Source organism: Myxocyprinus asiaticus, chromosome 39 (genome assembly GCF_019703515.2).
Source record: "Myxocyprinus asiaticus isolate MX2 ecotype Aquarium Trade chromosome 39, UBuf_Myxa_2, whole genome shotgun sequence".
NCBI lineage: Eukaryota > Metazoa > Chordata > Actinopteri > Cypriniformes > Catostomidae > Myxocyprinus > Myxocyprinus asiaticus.
In genome coordinates this window covers 18,696,194-18,710,716 of record NC_059382.1, presented here as the reverse complement: position 1 = coordinate 18,710,716, position 14,523 = coordinate 18,696,194, and the positions used below count along the sequence as shown (strand labels likewise).

General features: G+C 41.2%; 1 protein-coding gene across 6 annotated transcripts in view; it reads left to right on the top strand.

Moving 5' to 3' along the window:
• The window catches only part of LOC127429833 (MAP/microtubule affinity-regulating kinase 4-like), a 64,905-nt gene extending 50,699 nt beyond the window's left edge, over window positions 1–14,206 (top strand). For 4 of the 6 annotated variants that reach the window (XM_051679093.1, XM_051679091.1, XM_051679092.1 and 1 more), the window contains 5 exons: window positions 1,411–1,622; window positions 1,755–1,858; window positions 6,036–6,311; window positions 10,614–10,658; window positions 12,637–14,206. In XM_051679093.1, the coding sequence (XP_051535053.1) occupies window positions 1,411–1,622; window positions 1,755–1,858; window positions 6,036–6,311; window positions 10,614–10,658; window positions 12,637–12,970 (971 nt within the window). In that variant the 3' untranslated portion in view covers window positions 12,971–14,206. Of the gene's footprint in view, window positions 1–1,410; window positions 1,623–1,754; window positions 1,859–6,035; window positions 6,312–8,401; window positions 8,485–10,613; window positions 10,659–12,636 lie in introns of all 6 variants that reach the window. The other 2 variants (XM_051679097.1, XM_051679094.1) reach the window with 2 other exon arrangements.
• The last annotated feature ends 317 nt before the right edge of the window (window positions 14,207–14,523 follow it).

Genomic DNA, 14,523 nt, shown 5'->3' with positions numbered 1-14,523 from the left:
GCTCCCGTGAACTCTTTCACAGAAATGAATCAAACTGAACAACTCTAACAACATTTTTGCTGCCAAAGTTTAAATCAGTGTAAGGGGGTTCAGTGGAAAGGAGGAGGCGAGAACCAGCTTGACGACTTAAATAATAATTTAATGAACAATTTAAACAAAACACACAACCAAACACACAGCACAGCTGTCTGTAATTCTCTCTCTCCCGAACTGTCGTCCCCGGCCACCTTTATCCCTCGCGCGCCCCATCAGGCTGATTGGGGACCGGGTGTGTCTCATTCCAGCCCGGCCCCGCCCTCCTCGGCTCTACACTCCTCCCGGCGTTGCCTCAGGCCGGGGAGCCCGGCATGACGTACATCCCCCCCACCCTTCCTCTCCGGGGGGGGGGTGTGCGTGCCTTATGCCCCGACTGCCTTCCTCGACCTGGGAGGAGACAGGAGGGGAAAAAACAACACAAAATGGCGAGGGAAAGGCCAACACGGAGCGACAGAGAGAGAGAGAGGAGAGATTGAAAAAAAAACCTCACCGGTTCTCTGATGTGCCGTCACGTGGTCCTCGATCACTACTCCACCCTCTCAGGCGGACTGCAGCCGCTCCTCCCCGGGCGGACTGGAGTCAGAACTCCGATCCCCAGCGGACAGAACGCCCCTCCGCGTTCCCGGCGTCCCGTGGGGACTCTCCTCCGCCCCTGGCAGCGGCCCTACCACTCCAGGCGGTCGGGGAGTTGCTTCCCTCCTCCCCCCGTGGACGGCGGTCTTCTCTCGACCCCTCCGCGTTCCCGGGGGACGGCAGGGCACTCCTCCGCCCCCTGCAGCGGCTCCCTCACTCCAGGCGGTCGGGGAGTCCCGTCCCCACTCGCCTCGCGGACGGCGGCCGTTCCCCGCATCCGGGTGGTCGGTCTAGTCCGTCCCCCGTCGGAGGGCAGCGGCGCTCCCCTGCGTGGACGGCAGTGTCGAGGACCCTGCGACGGGAAACCCTCCTCCTTCCCGGGTTTCGGCACCAGTGTAAGGGGGTTCAGTGGAAAGGAGGAGGCGAGAACCGGCTTGACAACTTAAATAATAATTTAATGAACAATTTAAACAAAACACACAACCAAACACACAGCACAGCTGTCTGTAATTCTCTCTCTCCCGAACTGTCATCCCCGGCCGCCTTTATCCCTCGCGCACCCCATCAGGCTGATTGGGGACCGGGTGTGTCTCATTCCAGCCCGGCCCCGCCCTCCACAATCACAATCCTATTAAAACATTTGTCTTAACACTTTCTCTTATGCTAAAAACCCTGTGGATGATTCCATTTTTATAAATTGCCTAGTTGCAGTGAAATAGAGGAATATGCTGGTCTACTGTATATAGCCAAAATCTTATTCGTGCTATGCCATGAAGGATCTTGTATTTCTATGCTCATCAGGTGGGCCGTCAGTGCCAGTAGCTCACCCCAAACGCAGTCCCACCAGTACAGGAGACGGGGATCTAAAGGAGGAACGTCTGCCCTCGCGGAAGGCCAGCTGCAGTGTGGTGGGCAGTCGTAGCATCCCCCCATCGAGCCCCATGGTCAGCACAGCCAACAACCCCAACAAAGCCGAGATCCCAGACCGTCGCAAAGACGTCAATGCAACGACGGTAATCAACCTTCACTGACTATGTATTCAATATGTGGATAGTTCATTTTCAACCAAAATATAAAACTGAGGTTGCATGTTAAAACTGTCTCAGAATTGGTTCTCAATGTCTGCATCCTGTTTCATGCTTTAGAACAACATCCCTGCCAGTGCCATGACTCGTAGAAATACATATGTGTGTACGGACCGCAACAACACCGACAGACACTCCTTACTACAAAATGGGAAAGAGAACAGGTAAAATATGTGTTTTTTGTTAAATAAATCAGATATGTAAATGCTGTAGCTGAAATGAATTTTTTTTCCACTGTGTGGTTGTTTTTGAGCTCGATCAGCTGTGGCAGATGGTGACTTCTTCTCTGTCATTCTATCACTCTCCTTTCTCTCTGTCTGTTTCTAAGATTGTATCTCTCTCCCTCTCTCTCCTTCCTTCTCTTTGGGGGAGGTCCAAAGACTGGTGGTCATGTGACTTAGAGAGGGGGAGAGAGAGAGAGAGAGAGAGAGAGAGAGAGAGAGAGCGCACATAGATTGTCTGGGTCACAAGGCTGCTTGACTGGAAAAAAGAGGCCTCTCTCTCCTGAGCCCAGCCAGTACAGCCAACACGTGTCCACTTACAATTACTATCACAGTGAAGTGACAGATGGACATTTGCAAGCAATGGACAGTGAACACACTCAAGCACATGTACAGAATAGGCATGTGCAAAACTACAGTTTCAGAATCGACTATTCATGGGTTTCCTGAACAACTAGGCGACTAATCAGTCTTTACACTATAAAGCCTGACAAATGAAATAATGCTGTTTTTTTGTTGTTTTTTTACCTGTTAACAATATAATAAAACATAAATTTGAGTATGTGAATGTTTGTATCATATTTGATACATAAGGCTTTTAAGGTCATAATCCTCCTGGGACCCATATATATATATATATATATGGGCTAAAGGCTCCCCAGGGTAAAAGGTTCTTTCTCCCAGAACACTAAATAGCAACAAAACAGGACTTGCCTAAACTCCTGTTTGTCACTATACACTGCAAAATTTTCCTGTTCAATGAGATCATTGCGTGTAATATCTAAAGGTTGATTTTGAGGCAATTTGATCTAATATTTTATCATTTTTAAAATATTGCAAATTTATGTAGCTAATTAATTTCCTGGAAATTAATCTTGGAAAACATTTATTTTGAGACAAAATACTTCTGTCATTTTCAATTTGGGTTAAGGTGATTTATATAAAAAAAAACAAATCAATAACCGTACAATAAGTGAAAGGATAGTATTTTGAGTAAAAAGCCTCCCTGTTGCAATTTGGCATTCCCAATTCCCAATGCGCTCCAAGTCCTCGTGGTGGCGTAGTGACTCACCTCAATCCGTGTGGCGGAGGACGAATCTCAGCTGCCTCCGCGTCTGAGACTGTCAACCCACGCATCTTATCACGTGGCTTGTTTAGCGCATTACCATGGAGATATGGCGCATGTGGAGGCTTCACGCCATCCACCATGGCATCCACGCACAACTCACCACACGCCCCACCGAGAGCGAACCACATTATAGTGATCATGAGGAGGTTACCCCGTGTGACTCTACCCTCCCTAGCAACCGGGCCAATTTGGTTGCTTAGGAGACCTGGCTGGAGTCACTCAGCATGCCCTGGATTCGAACTAGCAAACTCCAGGGGTGGTAGCCAGCGTCTTTACCACTGAGCTACCCAGGCCCCGAGAACTGTTTTTAACATTACACTTTGTCTTAAAAAAATCAATGCTTGTGGCAGGATGCTAAATAAGCTGTGCAAGATGCTATAGCTATGGTGACGGTGCTTTAAAGGGGATGAATTTAAAGACATAACTTTTACACTTTCTGTACTTTTTAAGAGATAAAGCACACTGGCAGCGTACTATTTTAAGCCCTAAAAACATCAAAACTTAAAAAAGAAGAAATATACTGTAGATAAACTAGTTGACCCTATGAATTGACTAGTCAATTTTTGGATGACTAGTCGAATAGTTGACCATTGTGACCCATCCCTAGTGTGTTACACTCAAACACAGCTATGCTGTTTTAGACCCTTTCAACACACTAATTTATTGCCCAGCACTGCTCTTAATGACCCCAGTGTGGCCACCCAAAAGCAGTGAATATGTGAAACCGTGTTATGGGAAATCCTGAGTGTGTGTATGAGTGCATGAAAGATCCATCAGTGCAGGGTTATTTAGAGCGTTAAGTGAAGTGGCCTCAGGCCGATGTGCAGACTGAAGCAGCATGTGAAATCTGTTTGATTTTTGCCAGAACTGAGTGAGATGGAGGGGACATAGGCTTTTGCATGCCAAGAGCTGCACGTCTGAGACTTGAACCCAGCTCAACGAACAACGTACTTGGGGATGAGGATTTGAACAAAACCCTACCGCAAGTACAGTTTGAAACTTATCATGCATCATTTGTGCTACGGACATAAATGATACTTCTAATCCTCCAGCTTATTGAGGAGAGGTGTGCTATTACTTTTCTAAGCAATCAGATATGCGGTTATCGCATGGTGGATTATAAATCATCTGATAAAATCCCATAGATTTACAATGGCCCCCAAAAAGGTATTTGGTCACACATATTGAAAAAGTGGTATTTATTTAAAAAACAAATACAACACAAATGCTTTTTTCATAGTTAATGTGATGACCTTTATCAAAGCAGGAGATGCAGAAAACACCACGAGACGCAACATATCGACCAAAAGACGTTAATCTACTAGTTTACATAGACTAAAGGCTAGGGTATTCTTTTTTTCCATGTGCTATTCTGTCTCGCACATAGTCAAGCGCTCAGCCTTTCGATGTATACTCTTTTGAATGCGAGCCCATTCGGATGCGTTCGACACATTCACCCTACAACTGTGTAAGCATTGTGGTGACGAATTATGAACGGGCATGCACCACTCACTTTTTCTTCAGAAAATGTAAAAATCTAGTTCCATTTCTCACTTTCCTTTTCTAGTCTTTTTCTTTAGACATACAATCTGTTGTCCAAAGTCTGTATTAACTAGATTAATGAGCAAAAAAACTAATCAGAAATGAAAAACTTTGCATTCATTCCACTTTTTTATCTCTCTCTTATCTCTTTCGATGCATATCTCTGTCTCCGCCATTCAGATGTGTAATCGAGTGCAAGTTTTTTTTCCGCTAAGAGCTCAGTTTTAATTTGCCTTAAGTGGCTGTTTCTGAGACAGGAGTCAGAACACAAGAGAGCTCATGCCTCAGTGACTCAGCAGCATCCTGCCTCACAGTTACGCTCAACTAAACCCAGCTAGAGCTGCCTTGCCAGCCGCTGCGATCTGATGTCAGTCTAATTCAATCACTATAGAGTTGTTACTGTGTTTCTTTTTTTAACTTTTTATTATGGATTAAGTCCTGCTCCCATAATAGCCTCCAGCTACCGGAGTCATGGTAGTCTTGCACTGCCAGACTTTTGACTTGCAGCATAAAGTCTGGTCCTCATTGCAGCTTATTTTGGCCAAGAACCACCCACTCAAATTTGATCAACATGTAAAGTTTGTTTTCATTTTTCTGTGTGGTTTAGGGGCAGAATTTTCTGAATCACAGTAGTATGCCTGCGTTTAAAAACGTAGTAAAATAAAGGGTGTGGGAGTCTCTGTGAATGGATATATAGAGACTATTGAAAAAATAGCAAAAAATATTAAGGATTGTTCTGCCTGTGAATATCTAATTTACTCACTATTAACTGCCTCGAACAAAGTGCCTATAAATCATTCAAAGATTTGATGCCACTAACCTGGAAAACTTTGGCAAATCCAGTGATTATTTCAGAGCGCAACAGTCCCCGCCCACTTTTTCAGCTGTCTTGGTTCCGTAAGTGTTTTTCCTATTCATTTCTTCCATGGGAAATAAACCAAACCAACCAGCTACGAGGTGAATCACGCCATTACAAACCTTCATTTGTACCAAAAAAGTTTTTGAAAATCAGACAAAAAGACAAAGGTACATGTACTTAACCTATTTCATGAGGTCATGAACTACAGTTCCATGAAGCATTGCAAATGACATATTTGGATTAAAATCAAGGGAAAATACCAAACTACTGATTTAAAGTTGTGGATTATAAATATAGAAACAATATATTTAAATTTGATTGCAACATATTCAGATACTTACAGGTAATTCACCAGGAATTCCACTAATAAACACGATTTGACAACATAAACTGATGGCTTCAACAGAAGCACATACCTTTGGTTAAAAACCCCACTGTATATGTTATCCTTAAAAATGATTTCACATATGGAAAAAATGAATGAAATTTTTACTTCCAGAACCCGACTGTTGCGCTTTATTAATCTATTTCCTGATGAATGGGGCTTCTATTGTACCAAACGTTGTTTTCTTGTCTCTTTCTCCTCTCAGCTCCTTGTCACATCGAATACCTCCAGCCTCTCCGTCCACCCATAGTATCTCTGGGGCCGGGGCCTCCAGCTCCACATCCTCTGAACGCTCTCGGCTGACGAGGGGCTCCACCATCCGCAGCACCTTCCATGGGGGGCAGCTCCGGGACCACCGGCCTCCCACTTATGCACCACCCACCTCCCCCACCCTGTCCCACGAAGCCAGCCCTCTGCCTCACTCTCGTAGCCGGGCAACCACCAACCTGTTCACCAAGCTGACCTCCAAACTTACCCGCAGGTAAGAGGAGAGAGACGGTTGGGGACACAATAAATAATTCCTCTTTTTTTGTCTTTAAAACCAGAATAACTTAGTGAAAGTAAACTTTTGAAAGTTGTTTTCAGATTATAGAGCCTGCTTAAACTAACAGCAACAGCTTAAACCAGCCTAAGATGGTTTGCTGATCTTAGCTTGTTTAAGCTGGTCTAGCTGGTTTCCCAAATTCCCAAATGCCTAAAACCTCTCTAAAATCAGCAAACAGACTAGCTAAGACCAGCAAACTAGTGAAGTCTGATTTAAGCTATTTTTTCTTAGTAGGAAAAAATCAATCCATCTGAAATTATCCATTAGTGCAGAACAAGTTTTACATTATCAGTTTGTTCTTACCAAGTCTTCCACCTTTTAGAGCTAGGAGTGCGCAGTTTAAAGATGTTTAGCCGCATGAAATCAAAATGACACAGGCTCTACCACTGGAGCCAATCAATTTACAAAGTCATCTTTCATTTGGTTAGGTGCCCATTGTCCTGTGTGATGTGAGCAGGTAATGGAGTTAGATATACAGTATACATTTGGAGTCTGTAATGTAATTGAGATGTTCAGTAGTGTGCAGGAACGCTGATGGGGCTCTTCAGCATCCTCAGTGAAATTGTTTACTTGCCTTTCTGGGCTCTAAGCCAAAAAGAAAGATTTTGCCAACATACTCAGAAAGATGCTCTTTATTAGATTAGAAGCAACATTTCCATCTCTTAAAAGAAGCTCAGTGATTAGATTAAGCACCTATCTAGGGTGACGTCCTGTTGGGAAAATCCTTACTCTGTATATGTCTGCCTAGTATGTACCAGGGCTGTGCCAATACAAGTAAATATCAAAATATTGCAATGCTATTCCTAACAATATTCCATCAATACTTAAGATCCTTTGATCGATATTTTTCTTATTTATTTAAGCGTGTATTCAGGTCATCTACAGTTCTTGTTCAGAATGAGTTCCATGTTTAAAATACTGGAACCATTTGATTTTCGTGACTTTCGGTTCCGTTAACAGTTCCCGAATTTGCAATTTTCTGCTGTAATTCATATTGCAAAAAAGTCATTTTTTTATATTATGATTTATTATATCTGTATTGTCAAAATATTAAATGATCTCATCATATCAGTCTATGGGCTTCTGAGGGCAGAGAATGCAGTAGGAATTGCATTTCTTATTTCCAAATATTTCTTCTTTAAAATAACAGAAAGAATCATTTATGGAACCACAATCATTTAGAAGAATCAGAACCGGAAACTTTAAATTACTTTCGATTCCCTTCCCTGCCTACAGTTTAATTAATGAGGAAGCAGGTCATCTAAATAAGTGCAGAAGTGAAGTAAACTGTACAAGAGAGATTGAAATGGATCCTGCAGATTCACTATCTCTCTCTTGCAGACACGCTTTCTTTATTTCATTATATTTTTCCTTTAATTAAAGGTGGTGTGTAATTTCTGCGGCACCAGGCTGAATTGCAAAAATTATGACTTTTCAAACAGGTTTCACAAACACTCCCCATGTCACCAATTGGTTGATAAAATGGATAGTCCCGCCCCAAACTCACGCCATTGGTTGAGTGAATATTGCTGTCTCAGGCAGGTCAGGATGCTCAAACAAACAGAGCAATGTTTTGAACGTGTCACAGAGCCACAGTGTTTACACTTTTTGTGGAAATTAGCCTACATATGGCTTACTTATAGTTGTCTCTGCATATTACACTGGCATTTTTTGAGCACTTTGAGCAGTAACAGTTGTAATCCAATTGTTATATTGCACGGCATTGCTATGTACTGGATCATAACATATCGCAATGTGTATTGTATGGTGAGGTAGTTACAGATACCCAGACCTTATTATGTACTCTGTATTAACTCTTCCTCGAGCCTCCTCTATTATTAACCAACAGCTTCAAATACCTGCTCCCCCTTTATCCCTTTATGTTTCTGTTTGTCTCATTTGTTCTTTGCCTTTTTTCCTTGCCAATCAGCTGCAATCTTATTTCTCTCAATCTTCTGTCTGTCCTTCTTTCTGTCTGCCACACTGTCCTTCTTTCTTTCTTTTTTCTTCCTCCCATCAACTCTTAGGGTCAATCTTGACCCCTCTAAGCGCCAGAGCTCAAACAAGTCTGTCTCGGGCTGCACTCTGCCACAGGGATCAAAAACAGTTAGTAAGTTTTCTTCCTGTGTTTGTGACTTTTTTCTCCATCTATCAGTCTTATCTATCATCTGTCAAAATTTCTCACAATCTCACCACTTTCTTTGGTGCCTTTGTTGGCACTAGGTGTCAGAGAACCCCCTTGAGCTTGTTTCACGAAAGTCTACGCAAATTATGAATTTGCTTTTAAAGGGATAGTTACCCAAAAATCACCTTCATGTCATTTCAAACCCAATGATTTTCTATTTTCTGTGTAACACAAACAAGATGTTTTGTGATTGTCTAGAGTGTTCTTTTTCAAAACAGGGACTGGCTTGGGCTGTCAAGCTTAATAAATTAGTCCATACGACTTGAGTGCTATATTCCAAGTCTTCTGAAGCCATACGATAGCTTTATGTGAGGAACGTACCACAATTTAACTTTCGCTTCAGGTTTGACATCAATGGCCAATAATATTTGACATTATTGACGTAAAATCTGGCATGTCACGTCTTGATGCACCATATTTCAACTGAATAAGGTTAAATTTTGGTCTGTTTTTGACAAAGCTGTTGTATGGCTTCAGAAAACTTTGAATAAAAAATACAAGTCATATAGACCATTTTATGGTACTTTTTTGTCATTTTTGTTTTAACTTGACAGTCCCTCTTATGAAAAAATAGCACTTTGGGCATTTTGCAAATATTTTGTATGTGAAGTGATGAAAGAAATGAAAACAAGTTTGGAACAATACAATGGTATATAAATGATGAACAGATTTTTTTATTTTGCGGCAAACTAACCCTTTAGCTGCTGTGCAGCATGCTACAAAGCACAGCATGCAATTTGTAGCACTAAATGTTGCGGTTATCTTTTAATATTAGATAATGGGTTTTATTTTTGCCTGTTTCTCAAGGGGTCTTTTACACCATCCATTGCATCACTTTATTCATGCATAATAGCACTTTCTCTTACCTGTTGCTAAATTTACAGGCATATTGTAAATCCTCACATTGTGCCCTCATACAGAGTTAGGTCAGATTACAAGAACTCAAGACACTAAAAATAAATGGTCTAGCTGCAGGAGAAGCTGTTTAAAACCATTTCAGCTGGATCCTTCTATCTATCACTAGAGCCTAAATTCAGAGAAAGCAAAGCAGAGCAGGGGCTTCCACTGTCCATTTAATCCCGGATTAGTTATGTAATTTGTATTTATTCCTCTAGTTGCAAATCCCACTCAGTGTTGCCCAAGCTCATTTGCCTTCCTGCTTACCACATGATATTTCTGTACAGATATTGTTTATTTACACCTAGCGTAGAGCCCTTCATTTTCACTGTAATGGTTGAGCAAAAGGGCTGTGTACTGTCCCTTTAAGAGGGAATCCATTGGCTGCCTTATTTGCAACATAATGTGAGTGAATCGTTTCACGATCACTTGTAAAACTGCCTTGAACTGTAGCGCCCTCATGTGGACATCAGTGAACTAGCTGAATAGCAGTTTCTTTGTTTTGAGCTGGTAGCCAAACCGCTAATATTTTTCTAACATCTAATACTACTCAAGTAGAATACTAGATGTATAAACTCACAAGCAGAAATCTCAGACAATCAAAATTTGTTTTTAGATTGGTGTTACAGGGATAAATTCTGTCATCATTTACATTACTAACCCTCGTGTTGTTCCAAACAAGCATGACTCAAAAGGCTTTCCTCCATGGAACACAAAAGATACTAGGCAGTATGTTAGTTCAGTCACCATTTAGTTTCATTGCATCTTTTTTCCATACAATCAAAATGAATGGTGACTGAAGATAACATTCTTCCTAACATCTTCTTTTGTGTTCCATAGAAGAAGGTAAATGATAGAGATTTGAGTAAATGAAGACAGAATTTTCATCTCTTTAAGGATACACTTGTGACTGTTTCATTAAATTGTGATGATGCTGTCCTCTACAAACCATTCTTGTCATCAGTTTTATCACATTTATTGTATTTCTGTTTTTGTCAATGGTGAATTTGTGTGGATTGCAAAAGGTGACTTCAGTGTAAAAGTGCAAGTCTGTGTTGTCTGACATGAGCGCTTGCAGTTGGTAGGGCATGTAGAGTAAACATCTCCACCTTATTGGCTGATTGATTCCTAACATGAACCTTTTTCTTCCTCTTGAGGGTCACAGACGAACCTGAGAGAGTCTGCAGATCTCCGGTCACAAGGTGAGTGTTTCTGTATTCTTTTCACTGTAGAAGTAAACTGTCTTACTGAGGAAGTACCACAAACTATACATCCCCCAATTTTGGAACATTTTCCTCGTTTCAGAAAACAAACAAACAACACAAATGGAAGAAAAACAGAAAATAGGTAGACAAAAAAGAACAGTATAACAGTGCTTAGTAAAAAAAAACAAAAATACATGTATTTGCTGTTTAAATACTTCCATACTTCCATAGTTTTAACTGCCGACCTTTTGATTGTTTTTGTTACCTCTAAGCTACAGAAGCAAAAATTCTGACTAAAAACACCAGGTAATTTCTAGCATGTGCTCCGTGCCATGACAGATCAGACTGATCCGAATGTGACTGCTGTTTGTTAATTTAATAGAAAACAGTGTATGTATACTGTGTGCATCAAAACTAGTTTAGAATGTTTGTTAGATATTGTCCTTCCCTTATCCCTTTACCTTTTCCACAAGGCATAGTATTCATTAACGGTTGTTGGATATTGCTTAACTCATTTGGAAAGTCATATATCGGTTTGCATCAACATGGATGTTTCGAGCATCTGTTTATTTTCTGTGCCAATAAAGTATATATTACAGTGTGTTATTGATCAAAGTTGTGTACTTTGAATGCATTTTTACAAGCAGTAAAGATTTAAACAAGCATTTAGAGGGAAACAGAGAGTTGTATTTGCATGAATGACAGATGATATATGGGTGCACAAGAGTATGTTATGGGATGTGCTGATTTCAGCTGTGGCATACGTAATGCTCTGTTAAATGTACTATGCTTGATTACAATATTATTATATTACATTTCTATATTTGTACTTTTATACACTCTCAAACCTTCTAACCCCCTTTTTAGGCCATTCACATTTTATAATGATTTACATTCAGGCCTCAGTTTTTATGGCTTACTGCTTGTTGTCACATTGAATTAAATAATGTTCAAATTTGAACTGGTTGTGAACGTGAGATTATTATCCCCAAGAACTCCAGTGACTCCTGCAAGGTAACAGGTAATAGAAGGCAACAGTGCCCATCCACTTTTTCAGTCGTCCTGGTTCGGAAGTATTTTTCCCATTTATTTTTTCCAAAGGGATTTTATAAAAGAGTTCTGAGCCATGAACCAAACCAACCAGCTCCGAGGTGAATTACAACATCACAAACTTTGATTTGAAAAATAAAAGTATTTGAAAAGACTGTGTACTCCCGTCTTGAATGAGGATGTAAACTACAATCCCATGAAGCATTGCGAATGACGTAAACAAATTTAAACCGGTGGAAAAATATAATAGAATTTAAAAAACAATATTTTATTATTTTATTGCAAATTATAAAAATATATGCAAACATATACTGTAAGTAGTTTAAGAGTGTAGGGAGACCTACTTGATTGCGTAATTCACAGTGCATTATGGGAGTAAACAGGCGCTGTAGGGTTTTTTGCCGCAATTTGTTTGCCGTGATTTTCTGATTGGTGGATTGTTTCCCTTCAGGATCACAGGTGGTGTAGTTCTTCACCAGGAACTCCTTTTATTAAACTTGATTTTTTTTAAAAGTTGTTGAAATAACTTGGACCAATGGCTTAAACAGAAGTATATACCATCGATTAACAACTTCAGAGCTCACGGTAGGTATGTATTTAAAGGTTTATAAGTTATCATTAAAAATCAGTTCCCAATGTGTGGGATTTTGACTTCCGGAACCAGACAGTTGCACTCTAGAATTTTTATCCAACCATTTCTTCAATGAAGATAAAGTGTTTTCTAAAGTGGATCCCTGAAAGCAGAAAGTTTAATCAGTTTAGTGAGCTTAAGGATTATTAACGTATTTGCTCTTACAGATTTCTAATATATTTCTCTTTTGTCCCCCACCCCACCCCTCATCCACCCCTCCACCCACACTCACGTCACGGCCCATATTCCATTTCTCCTCATTTCACCTCCCACTCCCTCCTCCTCTCTTAACAGTCGCTATTTATCTGGGTATCAAAAAGCGTCAGAGCCCCGGACCCCCCGATGCAGCTGGGATGTGAGAGTGCGGAGCCCGCGGGACCCGGCCGAGGTGGTGCTGGCACTGCGTGAGGCGGCGCAGGGCTGCGGCTGCCAGGTCCACCAGGCCGGGCCCTTCCTCCTCTCCTGCACCCATGGAGCCGCCGGCTCCCGCGTTGCCTTTGAAGCAGAGGTGTGCCAGCTGCCCAACGGCCCCGCCGAGACCAGCGGTGTCCGATTCAAGCGCCTGTGGGGGGCACCGCTTGCCTTTCGGGACATCGCCACCAAAGTGTCCAAAGAACTTGAACTCTGAGGGTGACAGGGGGTGGAGGGCAAGGGCACAAGAATGGGACAGAAAGATGCGATGAGCATTAAAGGAACTAGCCCCGCCCCCACCCCCGCCTCATCTACAAAGCCTATAAAGACTGGCAGAAACATAGACACATGGACATTGCGAGCTGGGCACCTGCTCACACAAAAGCCCTGCTAAGGAACTCCCTTTACCAGGTCTATTTTACCTGGTATCTTAGACATGTTATTTTTAACACCCGGCATTTTTTGTCACAACACTCTGTACATTGTCATTTCTTTTTTAACTGCTGCTATTTATATTCTTCTACTGCACCTGCAAGGAGAGTATGGTTTGTTTATTTGTATCCTTGTTTAAAGGGATAGTTCATCCAACTATGACAATTCTGCATTCATTGATTCACCCTTGTGTTGTTCCAAAATGGCAAGACTTTCTTCTGTGGAATACAAAAGGAGATATTTAGCAGAATTTGCAACCTGCTCTGTCCATGGTTACCATTCACTTCCATTGTGATTTCTTTCCATACAATGAAAGTGAATAGCATTCAAGGACAGAGTTGCTTGAACATTTTGCTAAATATCTCCTTTTGTGTTTGACACGAGAAAGAAAGTCATGCAGATTTGGAATGACACAAGCACCTTTTTATTTTTGGGTAAACTGTCCATTTAAATAACCATATTTACAAAATGTGTGAAAGCCACGCCATTCTGAACTGTAGACATGGGGAGCCATTTGAAAATGCAAGTGCTGAAAGTGATAGCAATTCCTTTTTTTTTAATGATCTGTCCTTGTTGGTAATTTTAGACCTGTAACTTGCCAGTAATGCAGGTTGAGTAGATTATGTCTGCTTTCCTGAGCCTCCTGTTTTTAGTCCCTGATTTTTCTGCATCTTAGCAGTCCTATATTATTACATGGTCAAACACCGTAGCACTTTACGACTGAGTGAGCAACATCACATGTTTTGAAGTAGTTCTCCCTTCAAATGGTGCAATTTTACCTGTTGAGCCAAGTTAAGACACGATGCTCTTTGTTTTGCTCTTGTATGTGTTATGCTAATGAGAAACTTCTGTTATCTTGCCAGAAGTGCACTCTGCTGAATGGCCACAAACAGACTGTTGACTTTGTTTATCTCTGATTTGACATAGTATCTCCTTACCTTCAAGATTGGAAAATGTCTGAGCTGTGCAATGTGAAAAAATGCAAGAATGATTAATACAACACTTGTCTGAAATACCTTGATTTGTGTGTCAGTTTATTTAAGTCTTACGTCCTTTTTGAAGTGCTTTTAATTTTAAATTGTAAGCTTAGTTTAAAGCTTTCTGCCATTATCATTGTTTTCCCACACCCCAACTTTAATGATTTGATGTAAAACATTAGCTATCTTTTAACGTTTTAGCGAATGTGTTATAATGGATCTCCAATATGCATTTAGTTAAAAACCAAGATAATTGCATATGGAAATTATACACTGATCAGCCACAACATTAAAACCACCTGCCAAATATTGTTTAGGTCCCCCTCATGCTGCCAAAACAGAACTAACCCGCATCTCAGAA